Source organism: Numida meleagris, chromosome 6, assembly GCF_002078875.1.
Source record: "Numida meleagris isolate 19003 breed g44 Domestic line chromosome 6, NumMel1.0, whole genome shotgun sequence".
Lineage (NCBI taxonomy): Eukaryota > Metazoa > Chordata > Aves > Galliformes > Numididae > Numida > Numida meleagris.
Genome location: NC_034414.1, coordinates 23,299,410 through 23,318,299, shown reverse-complemented (window position 1 = coordinate 23,318,299; position 18,890 = coordinate 23,299,410). Strand labels below are relative to the sequence as shown.

Here is an 18,890-nt window from a genome sequence, read left to right as displayed (position 1 = left end):
ACGTGCGGGCTGGTGGAGGCGGTAGCTTTTATTCCAGTCAGTGCCCGTACAGAAGAGCGCGAAGAGGGGCCCCGAAGCAGCGACACGGAGGGCAGCCCGAGGACACGCCCCGCCGCCCCCAGCCCCCCCCCACGAGGAGGTCCCGCGGTTCCCGTGCTCGCTGGTGTCCGCAGTCCTGGTCACACGTATCCGGGTTTCACCGACAGCCGGCGGCAGTTGGGGCAGCCCCGCGTCCCGTTGGTCTGCAGGCACCTGCAAAGGGAGGCGGGCGGGTGGCAGGAGAGTCTGTCGCCCCTGCTCCCAGCGCTACCTCTGCTGTGTAGTGAGCACGTGGCACAGGGGAAGGCACGCACCCGGCATGGACAACCATGTCCACGGGTTTGGTGGAAGCACTGCAGCGCGTTCCTCTGTAAGAGGAAGCAGCGTTGCTCTACTTCACTGCTAGGGACGGCAGCCCCCCGCACTCGGGTGCTATCCCATAGTATTCTAGTATCACGCTGACGGTGTATTCTTAAATACTTAAATTTTGAAACTAAAAATAAGATGATGTACAACTATCATTTCCTTGATGACAGTAGCACAGTAACGGACTGAACACCTTACTCAGCTCCATACACCTCACTACCAGAGTGAAATGGAGGGGTTCAGGGGAAAAAGCCAAACTGCCTGTGGGAGTGAAGATCTCCGAAGAGGAATTAAATGAGATAACTTGTGGACTGAGCTAAGCGCCTACAAGGCAACGACATGAGTGAACAATCATTCTGAAGGTGGGAGGAGGATGGGCGTTATGACTAGATCTCACCCTCTAAGGCTATGGCCAATGAGATCCTGTGGAACACTTGGGGAAGAGCATAGATAGAGCTGTCCTTGTTCTGGGCACGAACTGCTCCTTACTCTAACATAAGGGAAAAGATCTTTAGTATTTCCAGCTCATTACTTCAAGTGGAAGAAGTGGGAGCAAGGCAGCGCCTGCAGCTGGTTGTTCTTCTCCCCAATAGACTCTCCACACATGCCACAGTACAGCTCCATCTCCTCCACGCATTCATGGAACTTCACTACATGGTCACGCAATTCTCGCTGCTGACCCTTTGTGCGATAGATCCTTTCACACAGGCAGTGGAGCTTCAGCAGACCAAGCTGCACGGGAGGCGGAAACAAGAAAAATGAACAAGGTGAAGACAGAACAGTAGCAGAGGGGCAGGACCACTATGGCCCCATCAGTCAGCTAGAGAAGCATCAGCATAAAAGGGTGCCCAAGGGACAGGATCAGTCATAAGGACATTTGGTCTCTCAGTACTTCCTGCCATTGACCCTACTTCTCTGCATCACAAAAGGGGATACCAGGTTTGAAGCACACTGATGCTCTTTCATCAAAATGGTGTTCCTGAGCTATCCATGACATACACCGCATTTCACTTCCCTCTGCCTCCAGCCAGCACTCAGTTCAGCTGCAGCTCAGGCCAACACTATTTGTCAAGAGGAGACCCCTAATCCTCCAGCTCTGCGGTTGCTTCACATTGCATTTTTAGTGACCCCCATTCCTCCCTGTTTATCCCGCAGTAACCCCTTCCTCACTTTTCAGACCTGCACGTTGATGCCAATGCCCATAACTAAACACAACAAAGCATCAGCTGGTTAATACAGACTCATTAGTAAGCAATAACAAGTCCGGATACTTTAATGCTTGGCTTCTTAAATTGCCTGACAGTAGACTAGAGATAGTAATGAAGAGAAGCTATAGGATCCTACCTTGTTCCCTAGCACCTCTGCCACTTCCTGTGCCTTTTCAATGCTTTCCAGAGCCTGTAAATGGAGAGCACATATCATCAGTTCTCAGTCTGATATGCCAAAAACACACATGTATGAATGCCCTGACAGGATTTGAAAGAAATAAAGAGATACAGAGTGCAATTTGGATGAACAAAAATCCTTGCAACCTTGAACATATAGCTGTCTGGTAGATACATCCCACTGAAAGTTCATCCAGAAGAAAAGCTTTGTTTCTGAAGAAAACAAAAACCCACACAGATAACCTAAGAGCATCATTTCTGTTCCAGCCACATCATGCAAAGAAGGGCTATGATGTTGGCAGAGGCTGGGGTTTCTAAGCAGAGAATATACTTATTTAAATTCAATCTCTCAGTCTTCAGGGTTGGGATGAAGCATAAGCAAAGCAAGCCTTGTCCCCATCCTGCCTTACAGGCCTCATCTCTTTGAGCAACTCCAATTTTGTTTTTACAAGAGGAAGGGATCAGCACTACCAACATGCTTTTCCACTTTCTTCTTGCTCTTCATGCATGCACTTTGTCCTACTTACATATGGCACCCTGTAGAAGTGTACTGCTAGTAATCTTTTTCAGTCTGAAGGAAAGTGTTTAGCATGACAACTGGTATACCAAACGAGTCTCTACTTTCCTCTACATGCCAGAGTGTTCCCCACTGTTCTGATACTCAGTCTCCATTTCCCAGATCTACAGAGACCCACTTCAGGTTTGTTCAAGGAGAAGACGACATTTATCCTGAACTACAATATTGATAATGAGGAACATTATCAAATTCTACACTACAACTTGGCATTACTACTATTCTAGGAGTTGAGAACCAGTTGAGATGAAATAATGCATTTGAAGGAGGAGGAGATGGCATTAAATCTGTGGTGGCAGCAACAGCCTAGGATAAGGGACTTGCAGAGGAAGGAGGCAGGAACTGATGGGTAGCAGATAAAATATTACTGAGGTAATAGAGGTGTGCCTAGTAAGAGTGACTATGTACTGGAAAACTTGAAATTAATTACTAGGATTAAGAAAGTGAAGTATATGAGGTGGAAGGAAGAGATGCTGAGAAGTTCAGGGGATGGTTTGTCTAAGACAGGAACGCAAGACTGCACGAGAGTTTGGGCAAACAGGCTGTGACAGCAGCTGGGAAGGAACTGGGATAGATACAGTATTAACTACATGCAGTGAAAGGAAACTGGGACTAACTGAGGAAACAGGCCCCAAGAGAACTAGGATAAGAATAGGGAATCTGCAAGTGGAAAGCTTTCTTAAGTAACTGATACTGGGAAGAAGCAGCACGAGAAATGGAAACTGGGACTGGTAAGCTGAGGAACAGCCTTGGACAAGCGTTCAGTGCTGTGACATTTACGGAGGTCATGTTTGGGGTGATGGGCTTAAGGTCCCTGACCACTGGGACAGACTTGCCTCTAACGCTTAGAGCAGAAACCAAAACTCATTCCCTTCTTTTGTGGGTATTGGTGAGATTAGGCCTCTCTGCAAAGCCCTCACCAGGGTTTCACAGATGAGAACTGCCTGTGATATTAGAGGATGGCTATGGCTGAAGGTGGGACCAGAGTGTAGAGATTAGATGAGTGCTCTGAATATTTTCTTGTTTAGACGTCTGTGTCCTGTCCCATTCTTTTGAATATGATATATGAAACTTGAAAAAGGTTTCACTAGGCAAAGTTTTTAAGTCCACAGTTTCTTCTTCCCATGCAAAGTTTTTACTTACTAAGATTGCAAGGTGTATTTCACCCAATTGATTCCCCCCCTGTAGAGAACTCAGATGCTGACTGCACCTTGATTGTCTTTTTTTTTTTTTTTTTTTTACAGGCACACGCTTATTTTTTCTTCTGAGAAGCTTCATTTTACCACATATACTTTGTGTCTCTCATTATTGATAAGAGCGAAACTTCAGATATCTACACCCAAAATGGCATCCCAGTGTGTCACTGTGTAGACATTCTGGGTCCTTCAGCACTGAAGACTAGCTTTTGAGCATTTCCTTCTCCAGCCCACTAACAGTGGGATCTGCTGCATCTAGTACAATCTGGATTTTAAGATGCATACACTGTCTAAGCACCTTTAAAATAGTGAACTTCACCCCCTTATACTATATTGACCCGTTTGTTCTCAAATCCTTCTCTGCTCATTTCTCTGCTTCACATCACAGTTTATACACCTTTAGTTTCTCCAGGAATTTGTGGCCACATTTGCCTGCAAAGCACGTGGTGGAGCTGTAGGGCTGTCTAAAAATCATCACAATAATGAGCTTAGTCATATTGCTCAAGAGTAGGCAGCGGAATCTATTTTAGAGCATAAGCTGATTGCCTACAGTTGCAGAAGTAGACTTCCTTCCCTCGGTGCTGGTTTCTCAGCATAGTGTTTTAAGTCATCAGGACTGACTAATGAGACATTTCTTTAAGTCACCAGCCTGACTCAGAATGGATGTTCATACTGTTAGCAACCAATTCTTGGCTGAGAGGAACCATTTGGAGAAATGCAACTGCACAAGAAAGAGACTCTGCTGGTAGAACAAAGTGGGACAGGTCTCTATGCATGTGATGGGCATTCAGCTCAGAAAATGACTGCTCTTATCTCATCTAAAAGACTTAGGCAGAAACAAGTTTGTAACTGACCTTGTCCAGCTCCTTCTGGATCATCCAGCACTTAGCCACTCCTAGCAGCACCTGGATCTGACCCAGGCGGTTTCCAATCTCTGTCATGATGCTCATGGCAGAATCATACCGGGGAAAGGCTGTCTGCAGGGGCAGGGAGGAAAACACATGTTTTTCTACGTCCTGCTTTTCACACCCTCTTACCATCCCCTCTGTCCTTCACGGTAGCTGTACCTGCACATCTCTGCGACTGAGATGGATATCAGCAAAGCACAGCAGACACAGTGCCTGCAGAGGCCGGTCACCGTGCTGAAGGGCAATCTTCATGGACTCCTGAAAGAAATTGCCTTTGATCAGTAAGGGAGCTCGTGGCTCAGAACAAATGGAGCTGGGTTGTACACTCCAGCCACTGAAGGGTCAGCTCCAGAGAAATGGCACAACATTTTTAGTTAGTTTAGAGAAGTACAGTCTTGTTCATTTTCCCAACTAGAGGACATTCATAGGCTCAAATTTTGAGGCACCCAGGACTACTGAAACCAGAGCTCTTAGACTGGGAGACAGTAGGTGTGAAAAGAGTCAGGTGTGAAAGCCGTGGCTTCCCTCTTCCTCCCAGTCCTGTCGGCAGATCCCACTGCAGAGACCTCTGCCAGCTCTGTGTCTGCTTGCACCCTGTACCTCACAGCAGTCCATAGCATCTGACAAGCGCCCCAGCTTCCGGTAGGCCACCGCCATGTGATACTGGCTCATTGCACGGTACTTCAAGCTCCAGCCTGCTCCATAGTCATTCACCAGCTCTGCTGCTTTACATGGGAAGAACAAAGCTTTCTCATAGTCCTGTAAGGCAGACAGACAGTAGTGACAGCGAAAGAAAAAAAAAAAAAGGGGGGGGGGGGAAGCAACAATTTTTGATTTACTAATACTGCAACAGCTAGCAGATTTTTGTACGCCTTTCTTCCCCTGCCTGTCCTCTTCCATGTGCCCTGCTTTCTCTATTGACGTGAATATCAAACTGTGGAAGGTGGAACTGCCATATGCTGAATTCATATTGCTCTCTATTTTCAGGACACTTGAGAAATGACACAGCATATGAATTTTATATGGTACGCCAACAGCCATATGCTGCCAGAATCATTTGTCCTCTTCTATAACTGAAGCCTGAAAACTGTCTCTGGTCTTACATTATCTCTGCTTTCAGCATATACATGGAACCCTCATGTTCTCCATATGGCAAGTCAGGATCTCTCAGAGGCTGGTTATTTAGCAATGCAGGAAGCAGGAACAATAATGGCCTTACCAATCCACAATAACTAGTTAAAATACACATGCAAAAAAAAAAAAATCTAAGCACCTTTCCACATTAAAAAATTTTTAGAAATAAGTTGTATTTTACGGTAAGTACATAAAAGTATTAAAGATATCTAAACCATTCTCAAGTGAGACGCTTCGGTTAGCAAGTCTTCCATTAGTGACAAAAATCAAGACTTTTTCAAGAAGAGATATGATTTGTTGCACTTATAATGGAAGTTAGAACTGGCAAATCACCTCACCCTCAATTCCTGCCTGCTTTTGTACATACAAATAGCTATTTGCCTGCAACAATAGTTGAACTAGAAAGTAGTTGAGCCCTCTGAGTTCTGGCTGCTTGCCCTGTATGCAGACACTGCCTCCTCTGATGTGATCTTCGAAGCTAAGTTTGTTTCAATTCACAGCTGCGTCTGCTGCACTACATAAGCATTCCACCAATCCTTACTGCAAAGAGGAGTATTCTCTGATGATTTTACAGCGTAGAGATTTAAACTTGGAACATTCTGTCAGCACTTCATCTCCTATAGCAGATAAAAGTTGAAATTCACAGTGCTTTCCATAATGAGACAATTGCCCTCCCATCCTCCCCTCCCTTGGATTACTGCACCTTTATCTGGGCATAGAAGTTCCCAAGGCTACAGCAGACTCGACACTCCAGCATCTTGTCGTCATTGTTGTGTGCATAGCGTAAAGCTTTCTCAAAGCACTCCAAAGCCTTCTGGAAAATGCTGAGGCCCAGGAAGGCATTGCCCATGCTGAGGCTCACCTGGCCGTTCAGCTGCAGGCTCACAGTGGTACCCTGCATGTTCAAGCATGTCTTACAGTAAGATATTGTTTTCTGGAATTCACAGAGTTTCTCATTGCTGCGAGCCAGGTTTAGATAGCCCTCTGTAAGGTAATCTGGGTCTTCCAGCTCCCGTGCTGTGTCAATCTGAACCACTGCGAACTTCAAGTAGAAAAGACTGTGTTTATAAAAGGCATGTAATTTACTTAAATACAGCTCAAACACTCACAGAGTAGCATCCTGCAACGGAGAAGCGGCATATCCCTGAGCAGGACAGCATGGATCATGTGGCACCGTATACACTGAGCAATTATGTGGAGGTTTACACATAAGCAGCCTATGCATGTGAGCAGTCTGAAGAAACCTCTTTCTCAGCCTCTTGGACATGGAAATTGAACTGGCAGTTAGTGGAAAAAAAAAATGTTAAATGGCCCCAATGAGAAGCAGGTGAGGCAGAAAACCTCTGACACAATGCAGCTCCACTTTCTTTTGCTTACATAATTATTTCTGCTTTCTCTGAAAAGCTTAAGATATTACTCAATTAAAGAAACTAAATAAGCTATTTCATCAGTTTTATACAAACAAATTATAGTCTAGCATTGTTATGTTTTTTCTTCTATGATTCAATGCACACAGTTCTAGTAAATGATTTTAAGTCTTTTTTTCTTTTAGACCTTGAGCTCTTCTGAGCAGAGACTCTCTTCTGTGTTCTGTGATGAACCAAGAACACTGCTGGCTTGAATTAATACTCATAGCAAAGGTAAATATTCAGCAACTTTCTCTATGTGTTTCCATTAGACATTAGCAGTCAGATTTACAGATAATTCCCAAAGGCACTAATTACTTCATTTTTGCACATTGGCAATGCATAATAATTTAAGCCACCAGAACATGTTATATATTCCACAAAGTAAAAACCAATACAGTTGCTTATGGTTGGGTATATATGTCCACCCTCTCCGTAGCATTTTAAGAAAGCTGCTACGTGGACCCCTTGGGATGCGTTAGCGTATTCTTTCCTGCATTCCCTTACCTTTGTGTAAGTTCTTCATTACTTCTTGATTGCCACAGCCTGATTCCATGGTGTGAAGCAACTTTTCTCTCCGAGAGACTGAGCATCATAACTCTTCTTAACTCACAGTTAATTTCACGTGTTTAATTCACAGACCCCTTTTTTCCTGTAATTTCCTCTCTCAGTGATTCAATGCTAACATTCTCCATCCTCTATCTTTGATAACTCGCAGTGTAAAACACTCCGTTTGACTGAAGCTATTTGTCTTCGGAGGAACTAAAATTCACCTGCTCTGATCCCATTTTTCTATTCTCCTCAGGGGTAATGAATTATGGTTCGAGTATCTTGGGTCCACTCATTTGCCTGTTTCTTGCTTTGTGATGACTTCAGTATTTTCTTCAGGTAGCCGCATCTTACCTTTTTGGATTCTCTCTTCCCTAATCAGTCCGTTGTTTCTGCCACCACCTAGTCCCACAATGCTTCTCAGAACTTCTTGTTTGTCTTCAGATGTTTTCCATATGTATTAATACCTCTTTCTTCATGCTAATTATCTGCTTTGTAGATAAGGCTTTGATGTGTGCACGGGTTTACTCATAAGATGACCCCACCACTTCTAAACAGAGCTACCAAGAACTTTTCAATGAGATGTGGGCACCCCCTACAATTTTTGTGCTACATGCTGAACGATTACTAGTCTAGTAAGTCAGCTAGAAATGTCAGAACATCAAGGCCCTTTAATAAGACCCTATTTCAGGCTGGGATAGCTACAACACTCTCTCGTCTTCCAGATTCCTGAGTCACTCCCCCAAACAGTGTCTGCTACTACATGTATGCATCCTGTGACTTCTCAGATCCATTCATCAGCTTTTTATTCACTTAATCAAATCATGTTTATCCTCATGCTCTTTGAATGTAGCTTCAGCTTCTTTTTACCACTCTTTGATCAAGACCTATATCCTTTCTCCAATGCTGTCCTCACAACTGGGAGCCCCTCTCTGACCTCACCTGTCAGACTCCTCCTTGAACATTTTTCAGTACCCACTCCTCACCCCCCAAAAAGCATCTCTGTTCCCCTCTGTTCCCCCATTCTTAATCAGTCACCATGCAAACAATTGTAATAAAAACAATGTCAGACCTGTGACAGATACCAAGCAGTTGAACAAGATAACAGACACCTCTTCATAAGACTACCACTTATTCTATAGAATCTATTTGAAGATTTCTTTTTACACTGATGTACACACTAAAAACAGTTTTCGCTGGAGTAAAGGTTCTGTTTTCATACCTTTCTCTGAAGCTTCATCACGTGGTGTGCCTGTACGAGGAATAAATCAAGAAACGTCCCCACGATTACCTACAGAACCTCATTAACCTAGGAATCCTGAGGAATGAGACCCAATAAGTTGTTGTACTCTGTGTATCTTGTAAGCTGGAGCTACACAGCGATTAAGGCAGCTCACAACATGCTCCAAATAGCTAGTACATCTTACTCTATGCAATATAAAAACCCTGATTTTACATTCTGATCTCCAGCCACTCTCTGTAGTGGGTGCAACACAATGGCATGCATTCATCTCCAGTTTGCCTTACCTTCAGCATATCTTTGTATCTGCCCATCTCTGCATGAGCAGTGATGAGGCAACCCAAAACCCGAAACCTGCCAGCAGGATCCGCAGACTTCTCCAAAACCCTCATCCAGACTTGCAGAGCCTTTTCAGTCTGATTAGATTGGTAAAGATGGAGTCCTTTTTCTATCTGTTGCTTTGTCTGGTCCTGACCCATCTCCCATGCATTCAAAAGCCTCATATACTAAACCTTCAATACAGCAAAAAATGAAGAGCCTGAGAGAACACAACATAAAATGCCCTAATACAGGAGGGCGAGTTGTGTGCTCAAAAAGCTTGGAGCTATAAAAGCCCAGCCATGCCAGGCAGCTGGAGCTGTGGAAGGCAATGGCAAGAAGTGGTTGTTTGGCACTGAAGAATCCCAAATCCACTAAACGAATGTCTTGCTCGCTAAGACTACACCAGTGCGTTCGCCTGTCCAATCCTATAAACAAAGATGAAAGGCGCAACAGGGGGAGAAAGAGAAAAATCTCAACTGACTAGAGTGAAACTCAATCTGAGCAGCCTCTGCTAGGCATCTCCATTCGTTGCAGCTGTTCCTGCCAGTCTGGCTCACGTGGCTCCCAGGAATGCTGGTCAGGCTTCCAGCCTCCAAGGTCAGGGTGAGCCAACTGCCCACCCCAGCCTGCCAGTATGCAGCTTATAAATACCTCAAGGAGAGACAGACAATCAGCTGCAGTCACAGGGATGTTACACTTGTCTCTCCTTTCTCACTTGCCATTTTCTTTTGCAAAAGCACTGTGATGATGGGGTAGCTTGGGAAGTAGTACACTCAGCTAGCATTGTATCTTTGGGAACAACAGAAGTAGCTTATATTTTAAAAACGATTTCAAAAATTCTAGTACATACACTCTGCTAGCAACAACGTGCCTGATACTAGAGCGCATCCAGAGGAGGGCCACAAAAATGATCCAAGGGATGGAACACCTCTCCTACATGGACAGGCTGAGAGAGCTGGGGCTGTTCAGCCTGCAGAAGAGAAGGCTCTAGAGAGACCTGAGTGGCCTTTCAATGCATAAAGGGGAGCTACAGGAAAGAAGGGGACAGACTTTTTAGCAGCGTTGGTTGTGATAGTGCAAGGGGAAATGGTTTCAAGGTTTAGGTTGGATATAAGGAAAAAGTCTTTTACAGTGAGGGTGGTGAGGCACTGGAACAGGTTGCCCAGATGTGGTGGATGTCCCATCCCCAGAGACTTCCAAGGCGAGGCTGGATCGGGCCCTGGGCAACCTAATCTAGCTGTGTACGTCCTGGTTCATTGCCAGGGAGTTGGACTGGATGACCTTTAAAGGTCCCTGCCAACTCTGAGGATTCTATACTTTGCCAGGCACAAAATTCTGCCTCCCTTCTCAGGACCTCAGCTGGTGATAGGGACTGTTTCTGTGCTCAAGGATCAGCTCTGTCACCAATTCATTGCCAATATGCCACTGATGACTTCACTTCTCAAGAAGATAACCACCCTGAAAAACTTTGTCTGTGACTGACTGTTGCTCACTGCCATCAGATACCTCTGACAGTCCTCCAAGAATTTTCAACAGAAGTTGTTCAACCACTGTTGAAGTTACACATCCAGACCTTTCTGAACTTTAACGATGAATGACAACAATGAACTGAGGCAATAAATTTCTACACCTGCTTTACATAAGATAGCTTGCCTGTATATCTTTGAAAGAGTAAAGTTAGACTGGTTACTCTAGGAAGCAAGTTTCATACCTCTATTGATCTGGTGCATTTTTAATGGACCTGGTCTTGGAATGATCTACAGACCTACTCTGTTCTTCAGAAGAAGAGACACCTAACTTCGGGGGTTGTGAAGATGCATCATATAAAGTTTTTCAGATACAGAAGTCCCAGACACAGTTTTGTGTCTTTTACTGGACAAACAGAAGAAATAGCAATTCAGTTTTAACAACAGACCCATATACAGAAGCAGGCATATCTCCAGCTACATCCATGCTTCTACATGAATATGATGGCCGAAGCAAAGGCAATAACTGATGGAATGCTGGTTGGATCATCCTGGTCTGGGTCACGGCTGCCTAAGGAAACACAAACCCAAAGGAGCCTTCCTGATACAATACTCTTAAAGAAACCAGGACACACAAGAATAAGGAATCAGAGGCTGTGCAGAGCCTTCACATCATAGCAGTCATCTTCTTAAAAGATTCCATCCATGCCTTTATTGAAAATTTTATCAGAAAACTACTGAAAATATGTATTTCTTAAAAGGTAGAAATCTTGATACAATCAGGCTGATATTCTTTTGGAAGCTTATAAACTCTATAGTAATCGCATTATTTAATTTAGCATTGTTTTTCAGAGAGGTGATGTGCTAGGAAGTGTTTCACCAGAGCCTCTGTGTACTCAAACTTTGGAAGTAGAAACTACGGAAAAAAAACCCACAGAAGACTGAAGGAAAGAAAAGCTAACACAGAACTGGCTAACATGCAAAGCCAACACTGTTAAAATTATCTAGTTCCCTTACATTTCAGGGTTTCTTTAAAAGTCTGATTCAGAACATAAAAAACCCTCCTCTCTGCAGTGATTTTTATATGCTTCTCCAGAGGTGGGTGGTGGGATGAACACACGATGAAGAAGATTGATCCCCGTGGAAAGCAATAATAATGGCGCGGCCATTGGATTTCTGGACTTGTAGAACCTTAAGAGACCCGGTGACAGCAGCCATTGTAGTTCACAACATAAAAGAATTAAGCCAGGCAGGACTCAAGAAAGAGGAAACAAAAAAAATCACATAATTCTTTGCTAGAGCAGACCACTTCGCTTTATTTTCATACCTGTCTGTAACTTAAACACATCCTAATACTTTTGGACCACTTTACTGTAACACTGCTCTTACATCCCATGAGGATAGATCAAAGCAGGAAGGATGCCATGCAGTCTGATAAAGCCATTCCAGCAGGGAGATGATCTGTCCTGCATTTTGCTGATCACGCTGTACTTCCTTGCTTTTGAGTTGCATGCTATTCTCCAATGAAACAGTGCTTAGTCTCCTAAGAGTCCTCTAAAATAATCTGCCAAGATGAAAACTTAACTTAGGGTTTGGAGAACCAAACTCAAACTACTCATCCTCAATAAACAGAATCATACTGTGATATAGACAATACCACTTTGAGCCCAATGAGTCTGTCTAAATATGGAGGAGTAAGTGGATAGCATCACCTAGACACTGACTATCTCTGCTTGAGAAATTAACGGCAGGGTGATCAGTCTCTGGCTCAAGACTCCTCTAGATCACGTGAAATACAAATACAACTTCCATGTTAAATCATCAGTGGTTTCTTCTCAGGAACTGCAAATAAGTGAGCTTGCAAGGTGCATGGAAATCAGGGAATCTCACCTGTTATGCTGTGAAGCTACAGTCGTACAGACATCGACTTTCTAAAAGTGACCATACTGAGCTGTTCATCTCCTTTCCCATTACTTTTCATAATGTATCCTCTGTGGCTCCTGGCCATATGAAGACAGCAGAACATGGCTGGTAAAAATCAGGAATATTAGAGCCTGGAGCCAAAACAAGTAGTGAAAGCTAGAGGAAAATGTGAGAGGAAAACAATTTATCCTAAAACATTCAATATCAAGACTTAATCCACAGATTTGTGTTTTCCTACTGATATTGATGAACTTCAGAACCCATGTAGAATGCTGATGATTTTCAGAGATTAATACACTGGCTCTTATTTATAGATTAACAGTCTGTTGATTGGTGGTGGACTCCCAAAGACTAAAACAAAACAAAGCAAAATACTTTCAAAAAAGGCACCTACCCAGAGGGATCTACCATCAGTTCCATAAGTTACAGTGGACAAAGCTGCTATTAACCAATTGGGTAAGACAGGGCCTGCCAACTTTGTTGCACAAGCAGGAATCTTCCATCCCAACTAAGCAAACCACTTCTTTGATTCAATTGTTTCTCTCCATCTTTCACCTCGGACATATCTGAACTGAAATATCTCCAGCCTCCCTTCTTAGCAGCTGCAAATTAACTGCAGTGATCCCAGCACACTATGCAACAGGTGGCTTGGTGCCTCACTCTGCAATTGGGGCACTGCAAAGGAAGGAATGCAGCAGTCAATCCTGGTGCTTGCAAGTGCTCTCGGATTTACAATCATGTAGGAAGTAATGGGGTGAAACCAAGTTTGCCATTTAACAGAGGAAAACAACATGGAAGAGGAACATGGCTTTCCCTGAAAGTGCTTGCACTCTGAGGTGGAAGCCAGCAGAAGGAAAGATCCTACTAAACTGTAGAATCGTTCACAAATGTAGCAGTGTCATGGTCATTGTGGTACTCTCCCCCTCTGAGAGGGGCAACAGTGCCACATTTCTGAATGAGTTATATTCTGCCTACGGCAAATATTAACCTTTAGGCAACTCATTTCAAGTAATTATTGTACCTTAGTTCTAAAAACAAAGCAGGCTTATCACAAGTTTTTGCCTATCATAAAATCTGAACTAGTAAGTTGTGAGGTGTTATAAAACTCCAAGAGGTTTTATGAAAATCCTAAGGTGTTTGGATTTCCCTGAGTAGTATTTCTAGGGGCTGGAGCACAAGGGGCTGCAGACACCTCCACATTGCAGAACCAGGACAAGTTCAGCAAGCTTAATCTCGTCTGGGGTAAGGAGGCCGTGGGAGTGGAAGGTATGGCCCTCGTAGGAGTAGAACAAGATGAGTTCTTCATCTTCTCCAGGAGTGCTTATCTAATCCTACATATCACCATGCACACTTTCTGTTAATATATAGCTCAAGTTTAGTGTTATGCTGGAGTTAATCAGCCCTTCAAACACCAGAAAGCACATCGCACAGGCAGGCTGTGAGGTTGGATATGTCTACAACTCATTCCCCAGAGAACCACATATTACCATTATCCAAGATGTTTAGGACTAGAGTGGGAAATGACAGAAATGGAAGCTAAGCAACCATAAAAACATTTTCAATTGTACTCAAAGTAGCTGATCAGCATGGAAGGCAATTCTGTGCATCCAGAACAAGCGACACTTTATCATGAAAATGTTTGTAGTTCACAAGTAAGAAACTGAAAGACAGTTCTCATCTCTCCTCAGCTTCCCACACCTGGATCCAAAAAGAACCTCAAGTTTAAGACACAAACACAACACACAGGGACTCTTCTCAAACGGTTTAATAGCAAATAAACAAAGGAAGGTACCACACTTGGCATATACAAAATGACTTATTGTCGGTGTGTCTGTGCAATTAAAACAGCTTTAAGTTGCCCTTTGGGACAAAAAAAAACACACACACACACACACAAAAGGAAGAAAATTCCTTTAACACATACTCGCTTGATCCAAACTTGTAACAAATCTTTTCATTTTTAAATCCACTACACAAACTGTGATCAGAAAAGCAACATGTGCTCCTCCGCTTCTTAAACCATTAAAGTAAAATCCATAATTCTCTACAGAGTACAACACAATTTCACACAAAAAGACATTTTGTTTTGCAAATCAAAACAAGAAAAAAAAGGAACAGCTCAAACAAGGTAAAGAAAAGCATTTCTATGACTGAACCACGACTTCGAGTTGATTAAATCCCATTACTGCAGAACAGACTCTACATTTGGTCATAGTGGCAATTTGTTGTCTCATCACATTGTGAATCACTTTACATTGTTTTCTAGTAGAAAAGGCAAAAAACTGTACAAAACCCCTAGTGTTAAATACAACGTTTGTACCAATAAAAAAGCCCACAGGTTTGTCTCCAAAATGTAAATTTTCTTTTTAAATTATTCACAAAAAGCAGCCAAAAATCAGAAAGGCAGCTGCTGCTCCACTGTCTCAAATCCATTAAAACCACCATAGAACAATTAAAACAACCAAAGGAAGGAAAGGAAATAAGAAAGGAAAGAAACACCCAACATTTGGCATTTTGGTTTTCTTCAGATATTTTTCCACAGGTTTCCCCAGAGTTCCTTATGGAACCAAATGCGCATGTACAGAAATGTATTGGCAGTTACTCAATACACTGCAGGGTATCAGTGTCACCACTGACACCCAGCCCTGTGCATTCAGACTGTGGGACTAACAGCAGCCAGCCCACAACCCTACCTTCAAAATAAACAAGTCTCTATCCTTTTCTCATCCAGCCTCACACTTCATTCCCAGGTATATGTACCAAATCCCAAAAATATTCTGTCTCTTCAGCTGCTTAAAGACTGTCTACGCAGATCTAACTAGTATCTATCAATGGTACGGTATCCTCAGCCAACTCAGGATTGAGATAGAATCTTCAATGCATTTTCATTGTCCCAAACGCTGGACAAAAGAATGATTTCTATCCAATCAAGCATAATTAATTTTCTCAGCAAACCCCTTTCTCCTGGGATTTCATTTCACGTCATTTTATACTGTTAAGATATCTACACTAGCTCTCTTCTCCTTTTGATTGAAACTTCATCACAGCACACACCCTTCAGGCGCCTTCATCTAGAAGCTACCTCTCACTTTCTACCTGTGCAGACCTTAAGTAGGGTTGGGGGAAGCCTGCCACGCAGAAAGCAGTAATCTGTTCTCTTTCATTCTGCAAGCCAGAAAAACTGCTCAGCTCATTACCCAATTAAAAACTAAACAAAAACTAAAAAATCTCCGTAGAGATTCCCCAGCTAAGGCCCTTTTGAGAAGACAGCTGGGGATGGTACCCTGTTCAGGTAACAGCTTCAGAGGCTGTCGTATTGTGCTTGTCACTTGGGAAAAGAGCCAGCAGTTGTATGACTAGGTTTACAAATGCTTTCTCTGGAATATTTTAAATACTTTATTTCAAGAGCTACCTTAGATCTTTCCAGGATCCTGCCACCACCAGAGTCTGACTGATGGTATTAAGCTGAGGCTGGACTTCATAAAAATGTGCCCTGAATTATATAAAGTACTAGTAAAGAGTGTTTCAAAGGAGCCCTAGCTTCAGAGAACTTTAGAAACAGAAATACCATGAAGTTCCCCCCATCTTCCCAGCTATCCCCTTCCACCAAGACTCCTACTACAGGAACAGCGTAGCCCAGCCCCCAGGAGCCTCTGACAGCGCTGAAGATGGAACAAGGTCCAGGTGCTCTGTCAGGCAGACAGTCTAAGTGCACAGGTAGATGCCCTCAGGTGGCTTCTGATCAGATGTTTGTCATACCAAAAACACCAATTTAAAAGGATACCTTTGAAACCCATTAAATTGCTCAGTTTTTGCACAAACTATAGAAAACAGAGAGGTGAAGGTGATATATACGAGGGTGTGAAGAAAACAGCAGGAAACATGCAAAACGTTTCTGGGCACAATCTCAGTTTGAAAGAATAAAACAAAAACATCACATTTTGCTGAGGAGATTGTAGTTACAAAAAAACAAGCATGCTGGGGCTTAACAAAATACAACATCAACTTTGATCAAATTTTCACTGCAGACTGATAATCACACAGGGAAGCAGGGGGAAAAAAATCAATGAATGCAAGGGCAAAAACGTAGCTACAATCGGAAGAAAATGTAATTCAAGTGTTTTCTGCTGATGCCACTCAAGTCACAAGTTTGAACTCAAAAACACATGCTGTCTCCTCAAGCACAGAAACCAGATCAGCAAAATGTGACTAGGAAGTCTCCTCAAAAATTGAATCACACCACATAATTGACTTTTTCTTCAAAACTGTGTTTTTAAAACTAAGCACACAGAAAAAACTAAGCCTAGAAAGTGATTGGCTGTATGTTCACAGAAATACAAACACTCCACAAGGTATGCTAGCAAGGCTGCTCTGAAGACAATTACAAAGAATCAGATTCACAAAATCAAGTGGTTATCTTACGAAGGTCTAGAAAAATAGAAATTCTTTTATATTCAAATGCAAGTTTAAATATTCCCCCTTCAGCAGTCTTTCTAGCAAAACCAATTTGGCAGCACAAAAAAAAAAACAAAGAAAGAAACAAACATAATAAAAATACACATCAGCATCAAAGGTCAACACAAGGTCAAAGGTGAGAGTTCAAGCATCAGAGAAGCTGAAGAGACAAGGATTTGGACGATGTACTTGAACGCCACATCGACATGCTTTAGGCACAACGATGAACAAACGGCAGGAATCTAGAAAAAAAACAAACCAGAAAGAGGGAGACCCACTGAGTTACACAGAGCAGTACATCCAAACAAGGAGAGAGAGAACAAGAATGGGCACTGTACAATGAGACCTCCTGGGGAAGGGAGTTGACAGGGAAGGGCAGCACATGCCAACGATGGACAAGTAAAAGTCAAAGTACATGAAGGACACCAAGTAAACATCAAACCGCCAGAAACTAAATGGAAACAGAGGCCTTACTTTCCCTCAACATCACTCTGTGGAACATGCCATGGCCTAGTGCCACATTGACTAGTATGTGTTCACCCTGTCCTGTGTCCAGGGTCTCCACTAGCTCTGCTTAAGAGAAGAACAGAGCAAGCACTCTCCTCAGGAGACTGACTCCTGGCTCCAGTGCTCACAGTCACCCACAGAGATTGAGCCTGTGAGAGACAAGACAGAGGACTCAAGGGGATTCACAGGTGGTTTGACAGCTAAGACTTTTCCAGCATCCTAACATGGGAAGCTCATAGGCAGTAGTAGCTCAGGAAATACATGTTCTTTCCTTCAGCTACAGCCCCTTCTCATTCCCTAGTAGACCATGAAACTGAAATTGGGTAGTTTGAAACAGGAAAATAAAAAGATTATACAAGACAAGTAAGTGGAACCAAAAACCCTACACATTAGAGAAGAACTCCTTAAGACCTGACTACTAGTTAAGACTTGTCCTAGCTGAGCATTTCCATACCATTAGACCTGCACAGGGATTTTCCTTTCCCAGCCTTTTATATAAACAGCCCCCAGCTCCCTGGCTTTGCAAGGAGGGGATTCTGGGCTCTGAGAAGCTCTACAGTCACTGTTGCCAGTTTGATGAGTAGAAAAATATGTTTCCTGAAGCATTCATAACGTTTATAAATATGTTAATTCTTAAATTCTGATATACCTTTATTTCCTCCCCTCAACCTCTGAACTGAAAAAAAGAAGAAACATTTTGGGAAGAGTGTGGGAAGCAGAGGAGAGAAGAAACAAGGTTTTTCTTTTCTCCACTCTCCTGAACTCCACTCTATCTGCTGTATGCTGCCTTATTTTCTCAGCACCTCTCAAAACTGAAGGTTACTGACTAGCACAGGATGAGAGTTTCATATTATATTATAGCATTCATATTATGTTCAGAAATACAAAGGATTGTATTCTAGCTCCAAAGCAAAATGTAGTACATTGTCCACTAAAACTGTGAGACTACTTACAAAAAATGCTGAGATTACTTTGCTCTTCATACTTTCCAGTTTAGAGAAAGGACTTAGCAAGGAGTTGAAATAAATTCCAGCAGAGTACTCTTGCAATTATTTCCACAGTTCTAGAAACGCTCTAGATAGTCTGCAGACAGTTATGAGGTTTCAGTTCTAACCACAAATGCAAACCTCTCATGAACTGAGGCATGAGTCAGAATAAAAGGTATAAAATCAAGTGACATACAGCATGCACCATTAGGAATTGAGAGTGTGATTTGTTTAGGCTTTTTGAATAGATTTTTTCAAATACTTCACTTAGCAACTTTGAGTGGAAAGTCTAAGTTCCAATAAAGCCATTAGGAAGGACTGGCCTACAAGAACAGAGCCATGAGAAACTGAATGAGAACTCAGTGATTTGGGGAAAATTATTTCAGCTTGCCCTTGTTTTATTCTCACAACTGTGATAACGTAATGCAACTATTC

At 42.8% G+C, this 18,890-nt stretch overlaps 2 protein-coding genes across 2 annotated transcripts in view; both read right to left on the bottom strand.

Moving 5' to 3' along the window:
- RAPSN (receptor associated protein of the synapse) lies at positions 40 to 14,111 on the bottom strand. The gene is made up of 9 exons (XM_021402431.1): positions 9,085 to 14,111; positions 8,780 to 8,809; positions 6,306 to 6,644; positions 5,069 to 5,227; positions 4,628 to 4,726; positions 4,415 to 4,537; positions 1,750 to 1,803; positions 938 to 1,137; positions 40 to 252 (listed from the first exon to the last, which is right to left on the bottom strand). The coding sequence occupies exons 1-9, from the start codon at positions 9,298 to 9,300 to the stop codon at positions 180 to 182; spliced, it is 1,293 nt and encodes a 430-aa protein (XP_021258106.1). The 5' UTR covers positions 9,301 to 14,111; the 3' UTR covers positions 40 to 179.
- Positions 14,258 to 18,890, bottom strand: part of CELF1 (CUGBP Elav-like family member 1) — a 55,584-nt gene continuing 50,951 nt past the window's right edge. Inside the window, exon 14 of the mRNA XM_021402409.1 lies at positions 14,258 to 17,204. The gene's annotated coding sequence lies outside the window, so the exon portion shown is untranslated. The remainder of the gene's footprint in view (positions 17,205 to 18,890) is intronic.